General features: G+C 42.8%; 1 protein-coding gene across 2 annotated transcripts in view; it reads right to left on the bottom strand.

Moving 5' to 3' along the window:
• Positions 1 to 18,476, bottom strand: part of ASTN2 (astrotactin 2) — a 1,130,819-nt gene that overhangs the window by 1,048,414 nt on the left and 63,929 nt on the right. For both annotated transcript variants that reach the window (XM_029612108.1, XM_029612110.1), the window contains exons 3-5: positions 6,519 to 6,603; positions 5,465 to 5,539; positions 3,451 to 3,588 (exon numbers count right to left, since the gene is read on the bottom strand). In XM_029612108.1, the coding sequence (XP_029467968.1) occupies positions 3,451 to 3,588; positions 5,465 to 5,539; positions 6,519 to 6,603 (298 nt within the window). The remainder of the gene's footprint in view (positions 1 to 3,450; positions 3,589 to 5,464; positions 5,540 to 6,518; positions 6,604 to 18,476) is intronic.

The following is an 18,476-nucleotide window of genomic DNA, read 5'->3' as shown; positions in this document are numbered from 1 at the left end:
AGGAAGCGCCCTACACAACTTCCCGTGGCTGGTCATGGACCACGACGCTGGCACACCTGGAGACAAAACAAGGGAATATCCAGTAGACCAGAACATCAGGAGCTTGATTGAAAATTCAGGTGAAATGAAGATTCAGATGACTGGACGAGGAACCAACAAGAGACCAGGAACATCAAACAGGAAACATGATGGAGCTCCGAAGGGGCAAAGAAGCCAAGAACCAGGACTGGAACCGGAACAGAAGGATCAGGAACATCCAACGAAAAACAAAGAACCATCAAAACAAGAGCAGACCATGGAGGACCTTGCCGGATGAAGAAACCATGGACAACCATGAAGATCCAATGCGAAGGCCCCGAGGAAGTGGAGGAGAGCCCTTTTATAGGGCTGAAGGCAGGACGAGGCGATGACATCATGTTGGGGCTGCGGGACTTTTCCCGCCACTGACCCTTTAAATATCCAAATGAGGCGCACGCGCTTATGCAGGAGCCTGGACAAGCGGGAGTCTCAGAAGATCCCGGCAGCAGCACCAGCCATGAAGAGGGAGTGTTGGTGGCCCAGCCAAGGCAACAGCCTCGGCAGCACTTAAGCTGCGGTGGAGTGGTGACAGCAGGAGAGAAAAGGCAGTCGGAGCGCCAGCCCGGAACACGGGCCAGACAATAGCCGGCTGTTGTCTGGGAGAAGGTAAGGGACCTGCTCGCAGGCTTGTCCTGCGGCAGCGAGCACATCAGCACCTCCTGAACAATTTTGTGAACTGCTACAACCTCTTTAGGGGGCTCCATGAACTGTAGGATGTCTAGCATTTTATTTCTGCTCTCATTTTCATCTGCAAAGTAAATTAAATGGCCTCAGCTGCTTACCTGATAAACCCTGTGAAGGAAATATTCTCAGGAGGGTACTTCCTTCTCTCTGGTGAAAGAGAAAGGTTGGAGAGGGATATCTATTGACTTCACATTTTCAGAGGTTTCTACGGAGTCATAGCTGCATCCCAAAAAGTATTTGGAGTCCGAGTCATTCCAGTCTGCTGGTGGTGAGGACTCCTTCAGTGCTTGACTTCCAGCCAAGGTCTCAAGGAGAGATACATTTGGCTGTTTGGCCTGGATCACAAGGAGCTTCAAAGACCCAGGGAAGCTTCCTTCCCTGCAAAGCCAGGGATCAACAGTAGGGCAACAGTCACTGACCCTGATCACCCTCTGAGTATCAGTATTAGATCTGGCAATAGCACCAATGCTGAAGCTTTGCTACCGAGCACCCTTAAGGAATCAAGCAGAGACTCTAGAATCATTGGTGCCTGCCTTGGTGCCCTTGATGTCACAGCATTGAGGCCCTACAGTGCTTTCTCCAAGGCCTGCTGAATATTTTTATCCAACTCCTCCTCGAAGATAGCCAATGCTGACTGGGAGGCAGGAGGGGTCACTACATCCTCCTTGGAACTGGACATGTGGAAGCTGCCATGAGTCCCTGGCCTATTAGAGGATGAACTTTCCTTTCCACAGGACCACTTAGATGGGTTCTTGGCATGCACCAAACCATCCCTGCTTCCAGCATCAAGCACTCGTGAAGACTGATGCTGATGCTTCTTCGGCTTTCCTTGATGCTTGGCATTAGATCTCCTCAATGCTGATGTTGAAGAGGCAGAACCCAATCCCTTCTTCAATCAGGAAGAGTCAGATGAAGGCCTATCTCTTGGTTCCCTATTGGCCAGTGGCACCAAGGGAACCAATGATGTCCTTGATGACAATGACACTCCCTCCACTGATGCCACTCTGAGATCCTTCAATGTCGATGCTGCTAATTCCGATGTCGATGGATCAGTCTTCTGGGGCCTGAAATGCTTTTCCATGAGTTCAGTTGGATCAGTGTATTTTCAAGGTCATTGTCGCACATTTTGTTACTCCTGGACATCATGTGATGCCTCCAGGCACAAGAAATATCTATCATGGAGATCCATAATAGACATAATCCTTGCACTCTGGGGACATCACTGGAACTTGCTAGACATGTTCATCTGAAACAAAAGGAAAGCAAAATCAGACTCGATGGCGGTGGAACTGAGTATGGGAATAAAAGAAAAACAACTGAAAAACCTTACCGAGGGAAACTACGAGGAACAAAACTGTGGGCCCCATGATGAATAGTCCTGCAAATCTGGCAAAAACCCCCAAAATCCAGAAGCAGGATCTTGAGGCAACAAAACCACGACTCAAGTGCTCTGCAGAAAAAGAAAGACTGAGGGGACCTCATGTGGATGCATAATATAATGGCATGTGTGGTCATGCTCAGTGAGGCACAATCATAGTTCTAGAAACTTTGACATAAGTTCTCCATGTTGGGCTCCATCAGATGATGTCACCCATGTGTGAGGACTGCCATCCTGTTTGCATATACATTTTTATGTGTGTGCCTGTTTATACATATATACATGTGTTTGTGCATGTTGTTCAAAATTAGGACTTAACATTACATATTTAAACAAAAGGGTAATTACTACTTACTATCTGTACTTTTGACATACTGCATACAATACAGAGGGTACAGGATTTTTTAGCATTTTAAGCAACAAAGCATTCTGAGATGCATTGAATTCCATTAGCTTTAATGGAAGTATCTATTGTCACAAGGAACAATGACTTCTGGTCATGTTATGTCACATTATATTGCAGAAACTCTGTTACCAAATACCATGAGGTATACAATTAGCTCATATAGCTAATGGATTCTCACACTCATATGACTACTTCACCCATGGGGAAAGTAAACTATCTGATTAGCAAATGATAGTTTTCTTGACATCTTCCTTTTTTTGTGAATTGAAGGTAACATGTCAACAAGCTATTATAAGGGTTTATGAATGACTTTCCAAGCTTGGGGAATAATAAAAGAAATTATAACAGCTTGCAGAAACTACACACAGCCACCTTCCTAGGATTTCTTTCCTTCTCAGCATTTTCCATTGTTGCTATGCAGGCTTTTCATTGTTACTAGTATGGCCTGAAGAAGTTAGTGAGCAGGACCCATGGAAACAAGGAGGTTATTGTGGATAAACTGGATTACAACAAATGGATATGACTAAACTGGATTGATAACAGAATTTCCCCTGCTATATTTTGGTACCTACAGTGCTTATTTATAAATGGAAGGAGGACTACAAACACTACAGTGCACTGAGATGCAAGTTTCTCTACAAAATAAACCAAAACAGCAATTATGAAACATATCTCCCCATAAAAATGTGATCAACAAGCGGCTCTATGGATAGGAACATTTTGTGCTAGTTCAGTACATGAACAAGTTCTCATGGGCTGCTTATCAGAGAGCAATACAGTTTCACAATAAAGCAGAGATGCTCTCTTGATGTGACTATGCATTGCATGCTGCTTTCTAAGGGCATTCCAAGAGAGGAACAAAGGATTGAAATCTCCAGGATCAGCAGACCCAGCTCATCCCTACCTGACATCTGCAGGGTCTTCTGTCACCAGAACATCCGTCTTGCAGCTAGCCAATGGACTGATTGAAAGTTCCACAGGGGGGACCACAAAGCTTTTACTGACAGGCAGCCAGAGGCCTTGACCCAGGCTATAGGTGAATCTGAAAGAAAGGCAGCAGCATGCCACAGTTGTTCAGCACAGTGACTGGCAGCAGAATACTAGCATTGGTTCATTTTCAAAGGGGTTTGTCCGACGAAGTTCGGGACTTAGCTAGACAAACCTAAAATTTTCAGTTTCCTGCACCTACCTTCCAGCAGATATATTTTAGCTGGATAAGTCACGCTAAAACGTATCTGGATAAAAATAGGCAGTACAGAGGCATTCCATGGGATGGGGTTTAAATTTAGGAATAATTTTGCTATTCAGCACTACCCGGCTAAAGTGAAGAGGAGGTGTACAGTTATTTGCGTAAACTTCCCCAGTTAACTTTAATCCTAACAAGGAATATTCAGCAGGTTTACTTTCCCACTGAATATCCTGGCTAAAGTTACCCCAATAAGTCTACTGGGCTAATTTGCCCTGCTCATTATGACCTCTAGCAGTTCTAATTCTTTGATGTTAACTCCTTGTTTTCCTTTCTGCATCTACAAGAAATGATCCACTCATTCTCATGGCCACTCTTTTCTTCCTCTCTCTCTCTCCATACAAGGTAAGTATTACCAAAACCCATATTTTATATCTTCACCCATGCATTAATAATGAAAAAAAATATAGTTCCATATATATACTATTTAAGCAAAGTGTTAGCAGTTTCAAAAGGGAATGTCCATTATTCCTTGTAACAGTCCTGTATTTGTGTCTATTGATGAAAATTAATAAAAATGAATTAATTTGATACAACCATCTTTGTTTTGGAAAGAACCCATTGAACAGATGAAAGGGGATGCAGAGAGCAAAAGAAGACATAGCAAAGGACCATGAAGATAAATGAAGGAAGATGATGGACTACATGAAAGGTGAAGACAAGAGCAGATAACAGCACATTCGAGGTTTGTTGAAAGGTGGCGAAGGAGAAAGACAGGATAATGTTTGAGAATTACCAGATCAAGGGATGAATTTGTAAATCAGATGCAACTGTTACTTTTTTTTTATACAGATAGGATGATTCCGGGAAACAAAGATGTGTCAGTATGAGACATTAAGTACTGAAAGCAGGTAAGCGGAAAAAAAACTGGGAGAGTTGTAGCAGAACAGGGTCTAAGGGACAGGTAGTGGGATTAGACAGACAGATATACAAAGACATACAGAACATATTAGCTGTTATTTAAATAAATCTTGTTGAGTCCAACTATAACTACCAGAACAATTTATTTATTTGAGCAATAAAATGAACCTTTGAGCGCTACCTTTGTTGTAACATTTCTACGTTCCAGAAATGTAAGCACTGCTCAGAAATTAGATTACACTTATGCAACAGCCTATCTCTGGCCAATGAAAAGTGATCAAAGTCACAAAATCAGTAGCTGGCAATAGCAGCTTTTGAAGTAGTCCATGGCATTCAGGGGCATTCTGACTAATATACTTAAACCAAAGCAAGCTCAAACAGCCACATTAGGAATTATCATCTTTCAAACATAATATAATTCATATACAGTATAAACCAAACATTAGTGGGCTGGAAGATATATTGTTTCCACTACTACCTAGTTAATGAAGGGGTTTCTATAACTAACAAAAGGTTCTCCCACTTGCAAGTTATAAAAGCAAGCACCTGGAGAGCACTTGAATGCAGTGGACATAAAACCCTTTTCTAGTGAATAACCACTGTCTATATATAAACATGCTCTTGCATCCTTTTTTAATCACAAGCTTTCTAGTAGCACATAAAATTGTTAATTTTACTCATGTTCCATGCAGTGTCCCCCTCCCCCAACCTCAGAAAAAAATCATTATTAAATTTAATTTCACAGTGATGCTGTGGCATATCAAATGCATCCAGGGTAGGAAGATTTCAGCAGGGTTGTTATTAGTCTAACCTGAGTATCTTCTCTGGTGCCTGTTCTCCTGTAACCAAGTCATATCCTCTTTCCAGTGTCGTGTATGGCCAAGGTCTAAGAGACAGACAAAAATGAATATATAAGAAATTGTACTGCACCAGTGGGTACTATAAATTTCTATACTATGCAGATACAAAAAGCGAAAGAACAAAGACAAGACACTGTCCGTAAATATTTTGCTTGGAATGAGGGGGAGGATTTAAGGTATCTCCCATAGAGGTTCTGAAAATCATCAACCCCGTCATTTATTAAGGACCACTAATTTGCCCCTTCCTATGCCCAGAAATCCCCTATTACAAAAGCAATATTCCTCCAGCTAAGGTAATGAATCAGAACCACTTTTAAGGATCAACATCAAAATAAGTTTACATGCTAGAGACCTGAGACCACCGTGGTGCATATCACTGTCATTCTCCCCCATGAAGTACATATAAGTACAGTAAGTGATGGCAGACAATGACCAAATAGGCTCATCCATTCTGCTTTGGGTAGATGAGCACATACATTTCTATACTCAACCCAATACCAGTTCCCTACCCCCACCCCCTCATGTCTTTTACCTGAAGTTTCAACCTCATTCCTATTTACTGCTTTCAATATCAGTCCCAGGAGTGCCTAGAATGTGCTAAAGTCCCGACTTCTACCATCTCCACAGAAGGGTCATCTCAGACCTTGTTATCTTCCTCTATGATTCTCAAGGGACTAACACTCAAGCCAACACCCAGGTCCCCTTCCTAATGTTCCAACTTCATAAGTTCAAGGAAAAGAATAGAAACCTTTGCTGCACCCATACTAATGTGAATTTAAGTTATCAATCTAGCTCATATGTCTGTCTTTTAAAGCTTTTCTTGCAGTTCTTTTCTTGTTCTAGAAGTGATAAAAACAAACCTTTAAAAAGGCTTAGGTCTTCAACAGCTGTGAAATTCAGTAGATTCCTTTTTCCATTTTCAGAGCTTAATTTGGTCTTGAAAAAGAGAGATGTGGCTTCACTGGGTAACTGCCATAATCCGTTTTTTCCTTAATGCCTACTTACCCTTCGCTTTGGCCCCAGTCGCTGCGTATGCAGAGATGCCGGTGAACTGGATCGGGGGAGTAACCTTCATGACAGCTGCACTCACCTAAAGAAGGCATAAAGGAATGCTTGCTCACATCATTTTCCAGAAGCAGACATATTGGTCCAAGTGGTAGTTGCCAATTACCTCAATCCTTTCAGCTCTTCTATAGACAAAATTCATTGTTAAAAGATACCATATGACAGAAAATGCTAAAAGGACAAGGCAAAAGGTCTCATAATAAGACCAAAATGTTAGCAGGATGGTCTGAACACTGAAAATATATGTGAGGAGTTGAAACTGTCTTAAAAATTATGAGGGCAATATTCAAAGCTGGCCGTTTAAGCAACTTAGCTGGATATAACTTATCCAACTAAAGGGGTTATTTTGTAAGGCTTATTGCGTGAAAAAAGCCGCTATTGCACGCGAAAAGTCCCTTTTCGCGTGCAATAGCAAACGGGGAGCAGGGGTGGGGCGAGAGGGGAGGAGGCGGGACGGCGAGGAGGCGGGACGGCGAGGAGGCGGACTCAGCGCTGTCTTCGCTGGCAGCGATAAGGTAAGCCACGTTATCGCCGCCAGTAGCGTGCCCAATAGCACCACCTTTCACAGTGGCGCTATTGGGTGCGAAAGCCGGCAGCGATAACACCGCGGTGGTGCGATGGCTGCCGGCTTTCGCAGGCCAGCCCCACCCTTTGCGCCCCCCCCCCCCCCCGTTACCGCTGGATTCACCATTCTGTGCAAGAATGGAGAATCCAGGCCTAAGTTACGATGAATATTCAGCAGCATGGTGAAACCGCTGAATATATGTGTACATGCACACACTTTGCCAGACAAGTCTACTTGGCTAAGCTTAAACCTGTTCTAAACTTAGATGTACACTTATGCACCTAACTGAATATCGGTAATTAAGGCCTATGAGTTATGCATCTAACTCGCTCTGACCCCGATCCATCAAATGCATGCCCACCTTTTTTGTGTGTACATTTTAGGCATATAAGGGATGTGTATTGCTAAGCGGCGGCCACTGAACGTACTTGTGTATTCAGTGGCCACTACTTAGCTGCATAAATCCTGCTTCTCTGGCTAAATAGCGCTGAATGCGCTTGGAATATTGACCTCCCTAAAATTAGGAACCAAAATGGAAAGTTTAAATTAGAGGCATTGGCTGCATCACTGCAAAAATGGCAAAATAAGTGCCTTGCAATTTTTGCATCAATGCAAGGCCTTAGCGTGAAAGCTTAAATTGGCCCCAAAATGTCTTTAAGGATTGGCAAGGTAAGAAGCTTTCTTGCTTGCGGAGGGAAACATGGGGCCAGCTCCTGACATTCTGATGAGCTCCTGCCGCCTTCAGAAAGACAGCTAATGATGTGCTAAAATGCAACAGCACATTCATGAAATATTCACCACCTTAAACACGTCTAATATTAAAGATTAAAAGTCCTGGGATTTGTCCTAGCCACTCTGGAGTCCTGATTTATGACATGTCAGTAGCCATGAGCCTCATGATTCATAACGCAAAGAGGTAAAACTGTTACCTTAGGAATATAAAAGAAGTCTAGTTGGGTTTTTTTTTCCCCGGGATATCAGAAGCTGATTATGAACTTGCCTGTTCCTTGTCAGTATTCTTTTCAGTTTAAAGAAACTCTGAAGGAACCTTAGCTTCGTTACAACTTTCTTTTGTAAGACTGCTTAGTATGCAAGTTTTTATTTTCCATGTGCTGGATGGATCATTAATTTCTGACACTTACTATATAACAAATATGTATTCTGCAAATTATACACAGCTGAAAATGCTTGCAAAGCACAGTAAAGGATGTGTGCACATCACAACCTGTACATAACAATGCTGGATGGTCTCAGTATACAAGGAACCTGGGAATTTGTTATTTTTTTCCTAGATCAACACTGATGTGAAGCCTGGGTTATATCTAGGACTGATATTTCGCTTTTGTCCCATTAAACCCCACAACTGTGACCCCTTTTCTGAAATCACAGCAACAACTGCCTCTTTGATCCTCCATACATACATAGCAATCAACTGCATATTTTAAAAATCTTTTGCAAAGACTTCATCAGATCAGGAAACATCTATACCAAATTGATTGAAATGGTAGTCTCAACAGTGCAGAAACTGAGGCTTGAGACTGAAAATAAGTAAATGTACTTTACTGATAACAGCTGGCCTGGTGTTCATCCAATATATCCCTGCATCAGCTATTAAAAAGTTCTGTCGCATTAACCAAAGGACAACACGAGCATCAGGTGCAAACTAAAAAATCTTACACATGGGATTTTGTGTTTGTCATTTTTCTGTTTACTCAATCAGTGCTGGAAAATCTGCCCAAATGATACCTTGCCAGACCACACAAACTTTTGTTGTGTGCCTCCATCATTTCTACAAGACACCAAAGCGTTCCCCCCAGCGTGCTCTACTAAGGATGCCTAGCCCCTGAGCCAGCTGTGCATTACCCAAATTATTCCCAAATCCCAAGGATTCCCGCTGAAGAACAGCAGGGTTGCACTAACAAATATTACTGACTTAGGTCTAATCATCAAGGACATTTATGAACTGACTCTTTCACACTGAAAATCGGAAGAGGTAGGGATTCTTTTTTACTGTGGTTAAGACTGGAAGGGAGAGGAGGACATGTCTAAGGTCAGATGATGGGGAGGCGTTACAGTACGAAGGAACAGTTGCAGGCAGAGCTTGGCCTTGTGGCTCAGTGGCAGCACTGTGTGCACCATCATGCAAAGGGACCTGGTTTCAATTCCTGGTGCAGTTCTTCTGCTCCCAGGTCAGCCAGGGCTAGAGGTGCTGTGGAAGCAGCATTTACAGCCCCTGGGAGGAGGGATTCATAGTCATCATGCAGTGGTGACCCTGTGGCTATATATGTACGGCCCATGATTGCACATTTCCAATAGGCGCCCTGTTGGGTGGCCCCTGACAGTGGACTATCGCTGCAGTGATTGGACTAAAATACATTAGGAGGAAATATAAAATAGGGTTAAAAAAAAAAATTCCTCAGTAATTGTGAATGAAGACTTGTGGTGTCGGATCCCAGCCCTGGGTCTGCCTGAGCTGGAAACCCAAAGGAGCAGGAGGAAACTGTCAGTTCCAAAAAGAAAAAAAGAAAGAAAGAATGCACTCATTCAGTAGCTCCCACAGATGCTCTCACTAGCAGTTCTATAAATAGTAATGATATTTATCATATATGAAGTGCCACTATAAGACAAATTAACTGGTTACAACCTCTCTGGCTGCATGGCATAGGTGAGTACAGGTGACTTACTCAAGGTTATACAGAAAATGGTGAACTGGGAAGTTATGGCTCTGCACTGCAAATATTACAGTGCAACACTAGCCCATAAAGCACACACTTTACCTAATCTTGTTCACGATCAGAACTTAATGAAATAATGATAGAAGCTCTGGATCATTCAGAGAAGATATATATATGTGCTCCCGCCGTATGGGTTTTAGATGAATGGAATGTGGCTTACTGTGGGTTGTGAGAGTTGGTGTGGATCGTAAAGATGGTTGTTATGTGTGCTTATTGGTTGGAAAATTAATTACGGTAGATTTTAATATCATTGGTGAAATACCGGTAAAATGGGATTAGTTGTTGATGCATTGTTTATTGTCCAGATTTTTTTTTTTTTATTGTTGGTTGAAAGGTAGTCATAGTGAGTATATGGTTATGTCAGAATTTAGCATTTGGAGGCTTATATTTTCTATATATATTATAAGAATATTAGGGGCTCCGGGTAATCACCGCAACACATCTACATATGTGTGTGCGCAGCAATGTTTGCCCAGAACTGCTGGGGGCAGGGCTGCCACTTCAGGCAGGAGAGAGAGGCAGGCACATAGGAACCATACCCTGCAGGGCCAGAGAGGGGAGATAAAAAATGAGCGAGGGCAGCAAGGCTGGAGGGGGAGGGAGAGAGAAAGGGCAGATTGCGAGGAGAGGAAAAGAGACATGCTGAGGGAGTGCAGACACAAACCCTTCCTTCAGATTACCACCCCCTCGCCCTCCACACATACTCATATCAGCACCCACACCCCACCATCATTTCCCCCCTCCCCCACCCCAGACACATCCCACAAACCCCACTACCACCACTACCCAAGGCTAGTGCTTCCATTAGGCAAACTAAGCAGTCGCCTAGAGTACCAAGATTTAGGGGGGGTGGGGGGGCACAGCAAAAACCTGCCAGCGTGAGGTCTAGAGGAGTGCTGTACCAGAACCTATACCACCAAAGAAGGGAGAATTGTGCTGGAGCCACTGCTGCCAGTAGTTAAATTGGGAGAGAGTGAGCAATGAGTGAAGATTTGCCTAGGGTACCAAATATGTGTGTACTGGATCTGTCACTACCCATTCCCCTCTCACACACACACACACCACCACCTCCTCCCCACACATGCACACATTCCCCATACAGCACCTCTACATACTCCTACACACCACCACCCATTCCACACACATAATGCCCACACACCACCCTCCCTACACACACACACACACACACACACATTCCCCACATACCATCCCCCAACCCCCAACATGCTCCCCACAAACCATCCCACCACACACATCATTTCTACACACACATAGTCCCCACTCACCACCCTTCCACACACCACCCCTCCTCACACACCCAACACCGCCAGCCCAAACACACCCACCAATGACAACCCCCCCACACACCCACCACTACCAAACACCCACACACTCCACTGCCATTCTGCCAAAACCCCCACAGACACCCACCACCACCACTGATAAACCCCATGCACACTACTTCTTTCACACCACTGCCAACCCCCTGCTTGCAAACCCCATGACCATCACAACACTCTACACAAAAACCAGAACCGCTAAATACCTCAACATGAGCACACACTTTTGCCACCAACCTTCATGCACACCTCACCACCACCACTGCCAACCTCTCCTACATGCACATTCCACCCTTCCACCAACCTCCCCCCAACACATCAGTACTACCAACCCTCAAAAACATACACCTATCACCACCATACCTCCACACACCCCACCACTGCCAACAGACCCCCCAATACACACATCTCACCACTGCCAACCCCACACACACTCCATCATTATCACTGCCAACCCTACATGCACATCCTCCCCATATACACTATGCCCCCACTCCCCAACACACTCTGCCCCCCACGTGGATAAACACCACTGCCACCACCCCCCCCCCCCCCCCATGTACATCCCACCTCCACCAATTCCAAATCCCCTACACGCACACCCACCACCACTGCCGCTATCGTCAAACACCTAACACAGACCATTGCTGCCAAACTCCCCCCCTCCCCCAACACACACACACACACATATTTCACAACACTGCCACACATGGAGTGAGAAAATAGGGACAAAGTTAAGAGTGCAAGAGGGAAAGTGCTGCTAGCCATACATACACACGTCTCTTCCTCCTCCCCCCTGTACCATGTACATAGCACTCCTACACTTCTGCACATTCCTCCATTGGCGGGGTTGGCAAGCGAAGGAGGCCGGGGCACAGACTCTTGTAAAACTAAATATATATGATTGTGTTCATATTGTAATATGTTAATGTCATTTTTAAATTGGCTGTGTTTCGTCGTGTCGCTCATATACTGTAATCAGATTTGGTTAGCTGAAGAATGTAAAGGCGGAATTTAAATCCTGAAATTACATTAAATGAAAATACATTAGGATTCTTTACTATGCTGTTAGGCAGGACCCTATCTTGCACTTTAACAATAAAGGTGCCAGTTTTACAGATACCATGAGTCTGTCTTTAATTTTAAACTGTGATGTTTCTTACCATCTACCTTACATAGGTACAGTAAAGATTGTTTTCCTAGGCACAGAATGGGAAAAATTACTTTTTCATTAAGGCCCAGAGAGCCAAAAGTTATGAGTAATCTAGCAGAGAAATGTGTCTCCTGACTGCAAAGACACACTAACAATCATTACTCCACCTGTCCAGTGTTTCACCTAGAAGGAGTTTGTATGGTGTCAGTTTGACAGACCACACAGAATACTCAACCACCAGTGAGCCGTTGCAAACCTTTCATCCCCAGACCTACCAACAGGCATTAATAATTTTCCATCAGGAAATTTGAACGTGCCCTTTCCCAATCTTATGTCACTTAGCAGAAAGTCTGAAAACATCAGAAAACTGCCAACTTAAAAAAAAAAAACAAAAACAGTTGGAAATGATTTTCTTTATTCAACAATAATACGTACAGCATAGGCCCTTCATTCCCTGCTTTGCGGTGAATTGGTACAAAATTAAAGTTCTTTGTCTTCCTGCTTTTCTTCGGGCCAGCTGCTCACTACCTTCCTTTAAGAGCATTACAAGACTTTAACATCTATCCATTGGAATAAGTGCAGACTACACAACCATATAATAATGGCTAGGATTTTGGGAGGGTAGGTTTTTTTTTATATTAAAGATGTATCAGTTTATTATGGCATCTGATTACCAATTTTATGACTTTTTGGTTTTCTGTGGCTGCGCATCAACCCTTGCTGGCTGTAAGTGGCAGCATCTCCACCACCCTCTGAGCTTAGACACTCCGCTGCCATGTTGAAAAACAAATAACTGCAGCCTTCTGAGTCCATCTGGCAATTGTTCATGGCTCTTTGTGTTTTCATGAATTCATATTTTTGTTATTTCATTTTTACTGCCTTCAGGTAGTTCCCAAAGAGGCACATAACAAAGAAATAAAGAGGAAGGCTTTAATTTTAAATATGAAGACAAGGCTGTGCTGCTAAAGCAGTTATCCTCCTTGCCATGCATACTAGCTACAACTGTAGTTAGAAGATTAATGAGTGGTATAGTAACCTAGTAGAGGACCCCCAGAAAAATACAAATTGGCTCATCCAGTCTGCCCAGTTACTTCTATCCTCACTGCAAGGATATGTCCCAGCCGCTAATCATAAAAGCTTGGCGCTTATAGGATAACACTTCTCATCCAAGTTGTTTTTTGTTTTACCCAAGGGTTCTCTACCATCCTGAATAGATTACCATAAATGATCCTATACTTAATCCAGTAATGTCCTGCCACTAGCATGTCTTATCCATAAGCTCTGCAACAATCTGAAGGAACTATTTACAAAACTGCAATACTTATTAAGGAGGTAATTTTCAAAAGGATTTTCACGCATAACACTAGGTTTTACATGTGTAAATGCACTTTACCCATGTAAGTGGGCTTTTGAAAATTGCTACAATATAGGCCATTGAATTGTCCATAAGTTATTCATGTGTAAGCGCACTTTGAGTGCATAAATGGCTTTTTAAAATTGCTATGATAGATTGTTACATTTACATGTGTAACTCCTTTGAAAATTAAGTCCTATGGGCCAGATTTCAGAAGATTTACGCACGAAGGGGGGGGGGGGGTGGTTAAGCATGCCGGGTCTATTTAAAAAAGGCCCGGTGACGCTCGTAAAGCCCTGAGACACATGTAAGTCCCGGGGCTTTACTAAAGGGCCTGCGTGCGTATGTTCTAAAATCGGGCGAACATGTGTACGTGCCGGGTAGCGTGGGCACCTTTTCAAAACTACCCCTTTATGTGCACTATTTGTAAACTGGCCCCTATAATTCCAATGGGGCCTATTTACTATCTATCGGGCCGATACAGTAAAATTTGCGGGAGAGCCGGCGCTCCAAGGCGAGCGCCCGCTCTCCCAACGTGCGCCCAGGCCACTCTCCTGGGCGCGCAATTGAGTATGCAAATGAGAGCCCATGGTAAAAGGAGGCGCTAGGGACACTAGCGCGTCCCTAGCACCTTCTTTTTGACAGGAGCAGCGGCTGTCAGCGGGTTTGACAGCCGATGCTCAATTTTACCGGCGTCGGTTCTCAAACCCGCTGACAGCCACAGGTTTGGAAAATGGATGCCGGCATAATTGAGCGTCCGTCTTCCGACCCGCGGGCCGCCGGCTGATTTAAATTTTTTTTTTTTTAATTTTTGATTTTTTAAAAAATTTTGGGGCCTTGAGGGTGTACAAAAAAGCAGTTTTTTCTGCTTTTCTGTACACTTTCCCGGTGCCGGCAGAAATTAACGCCAGCCTTTGGGCAGGCGTAAATTTCTGAAAGAAAAATGTGCGGCTTGGCTGCATATTTTACTTTCTGTATCGCGCGGGAATAACTAATAGGGCCATCAACATGCATTTGCATGTTGCGGGCGCTATTAGTTTCGGTGGGATTGGCCGCAGGTTTTTGACGAGCTATTACCCCTTACTGTTTAAGGGGTAAAAATAGTGCGTCGAAAACGCGCGGCCAATCACGGCTTGTTTGTGTGTTTAGTGCATAACATGTTTAGTGCATAACATATTTTTGTAAAAAGGGCTCTAAAAAAGCAACCAAAACCAGTGAAACCAGTGAAACTTGTTACTCAAACATCTGGTCTTCTACGTTTGGACGTTACTGAGCCACCACCAAACTGCTGGCATTGGTCAGTAGGTTTCTGGAGAATTATAATCTGCTGGTACTAAACCAGCTACTCCTTGGCTGCCAAAGATCTGCATAAAAGCTGGAATGAAGACAAAAGCCCAGATTTTATTTTCAAATTATGATTATTAGTTTGTGTCAGAGAAGTTTTAGGTACATCATCTATTTTTAATTGCATTTTCTCAGAGATATTGCTACTTTAAACAAGCTTATGGTGTTCACTCATTTGAATTCAGCAAAGTAGACTGCAGGTTAGCAAAATGAGGGAATAACACACTGACAAGGTACGGGTGTGATTTCAGTAGGCAAAGATCACAGTCTAATCCTTTCAACAAAGTGCTAATTGCTGTCTCCAGTTCTGTCACAGACAGAGCTGGAACAGGATAGGCTCTAAGTGCAGCCGCGTACCCCAGAGGCATACACAGACCTGTAAGACACTTTAAAGAAGCTTGTTTTATAGCACCATCTAGCAACAGCTGGTAACAGAGACATGCTTTAGCCTTTTCTTGGAACTCAATTGATGCAACATTCACATAGCATGCCAATTATTACAGTAAATTTAGTTTTCAATATTTGCATATTAAAATACAGAATTAGACAGAAACAATGTAACAGAAGTAATTCTCTATATATGTATATATATGTATATTTATATACATATAAAGCTTGTGGCAGTCGGTTGGTTACACTGTTGGAATTGTGTGGCCACTAGATGGCACCCAGAATAGAGGCAGGTACACTGTGTAAAGACAATATGCTCTGTCTGCAAAGCCCTGTTGCAAACATACACAAGCACAGGCACACACACACATACTCATAGACACACACACACACACACACACACACACACACACATATACACATACACAAGCTCCCCCAAACAGAAACACACATAGGCAGAGCCCTCCCCCCATAGCCACAGTCCTCCCTTCCCCATAGGCAAGGACCCTTCCAACACACACACAGGCATAGGCACAGGCACACACCTTTTATTGACCAGACAACCCAGGCAACACTGGGTAATGTTTGCTAATATCCTCTGTATGTGAATCCCTGTCTCTCACACTCCCACATAAGGAATAGGCAAGCATAGGCACATACACATAGGCACACACAAGTTTGTACAAGCTTGTGCACACATACATGCACATACACACACTCACACACACACACACACACACACACAGAGCGGCTGTTATAAACCAGGTTACCCAAGCAAAGCTAGGCACTTTTGGCTAGTACAGGATATAAAACAGAAATGATTTACCATTAAATGACAAGTTAAGAGGTAATGAAGCAGTATACGGAGGACATTAACGGAACTGAAATTCTCATCCTCCATATAAAGTTGTCATTACAGTTTAGCTGTTATGGTTGCCCTAAATTAGAGGCTAGTAATGTTGGTTTTTCCCTTTGGTACATCCTACCCTGAGCATAATGAGATTGCTGCATGTATGTTTCTGATGAACTAAAGCATCTTTGGGGTCTGCTTAAATCCAAATTATACATATTAGTGGCAGGAATCAGATATCTGTTTACAGCCCCCTTCCCTTTCCTTGTAGTAACGTTCTCTTCAGTTTGGAGGAAACAGAAGAACATGTGGCTCTTCTGGAGGGAAGGGAAAAAGAAATATTCTTCTACTTCTATTTTTCATGGCATGATACATCTGAAGATGAGCATCAGTGTTGCTCGTTTATGATAGCATTTATGTAGTAACATACTGAATGACCAAATCGGCTCATCTAGTCTGGCCAGTTGAGATTCATCCACTTTGGGAAGATAAGCATATAAGGACCAATTTTTCAAAGAGTTTAGGCACCTAATGTTTGGAATTAGGCTCCTAAATTAGCCCTTTTGAAAATTTTTAGGGCTAAGGGCCTAAATTTAGGCTCTTAATTTCATTAGGATATTACATTTAGGAATCCTAAAAAGTGGATAACTACAGGGATGGCATTATGGTGAGCAAACAAAGGCCTAAATTTACCAACATCGCAGGGCTCCCTGAATCACGCACTAACGGGGGGGGGGGGGGGGGAGGGCAGTCCTGCGATAGCCAGCAGCGATCATATCTCCGTGGTGCGATCACTGCCGGCATCACGCCAAATAACTACACCATAAAAGGTGTAGTTATTCGGCGCGAAACTGACAGCGAAAACTAAGCGTACCTTTCGCTGTCGGTGAAGTCTTCACAGCGTCAGCCCCGGTGCCATCCCGACTCTTCCTCTTCCATGGCTGACGCCGCCCCAGCTCCACCCGCATTTTGGTATCGCACGCAATAAGGGACGTTTGCACTGATTTTCAGAACTAAGCACCTACTTTATGACCTAAATCTAGGCAAATAAATAACAGCCTTAAATTTAGGACCCTAAATTATGGTGCCCCTTTTACCCCTTGAGCATCTAAAGGTCCAACTGACTCCCTTGCAGGTTTTTTGCTTCGAATGTAACTGAAAAGTTTTTATTATGAGCTTTTGCTTCCACAACAAGCTTCTTTTCAAATTCTGTGCTTGCCTTTCTTATCAATGCTTTGCATCTAACTTGCCCATGCTTATGCTATTTCTTGTTTTCTTCATTCTGATTCCTTTTTCATTTTTTAATCTCCCTTTTGAAAGATAAATGCTATCACAGTAGGATTCCTTAGTGTCCTCTTTCCAGTTATCAAGTCAAATTTGATTATGTTATGATCACTATTGCCAAGTGGCCCTAACACTATTACCTTTCATACCAAATCATGTGTTCCACTAAGGATTAGGTCGAAAATAGCTCCACCTCTTTCTTGTACCAGCTGGTTCATGAAGCAATCATTTATTTCATCTAGAAACTTTACTTCCTTCGCATGTCCTGATGTGACATTTACCCAGTCAAAACTGGGGTAATTGAAATCACCCATTTTTACTGTGTTGCTATTTTTGTTAGCTTCCCTAATTACTGGTGGACGGTAATACACCCTCACTGTTATTCTGTTCTTCTTCTCACATGGAATTTCTATTCATAAAGATTCTACATTGCATTTTGTTTCCTGTAAAAGTTTTATCCTTTTGACTGAATGCCCTCTTTAGCATATAGCGCCACCTCCACAAATTTTATCCATCCTATTATTGTGATATAATTTGTACCCTGGTATGACAATGTCTTATTACTTAACTTCCTTCTACTGGGTCTCTGAGATGCCAATTATATCTAACTCTTCATTCTCTGCTATGCATTCTAACTATGATATATGATATGTTATGATATATGTTATGATATATGATATGTTCACATTAGTTAATATTGTCTGTAAAGCTTGTTGCTAATTATTGTTTATTGTAAACCAAGGTGATGTTATTAATTATTAATTAATTAATTATTGCTAATATGATATGTTCTCATTAGTTAATATTGTCTGTAAAGCTTGTTGCTAATTATTGTTTATTGTAAACCGAGGTGATGTTATTAACGTTAGATGCAAAGCATTGA

This window comes from Rhinatrema bivittatum, chromosome 8 (genome assembly GCF_901001135.1).
Source record: "Rhinatrema bivittatum chromosome 8, aRhiBiv1.1, whole genome shotgun sequence".
Classification (NCBI taxonomy): Eukaryota; Metazoa; Chordata; class Amphibia; order Gymnophiona; family Rhinatrematidae; genus Rhinatrema; species Rhinatrema bivittatum.
The sequence above is the reverse complement of the archived record's forward strand: the minus strand, read 5'-3'. Positions and strand labels throughout refer to the sequence as shown.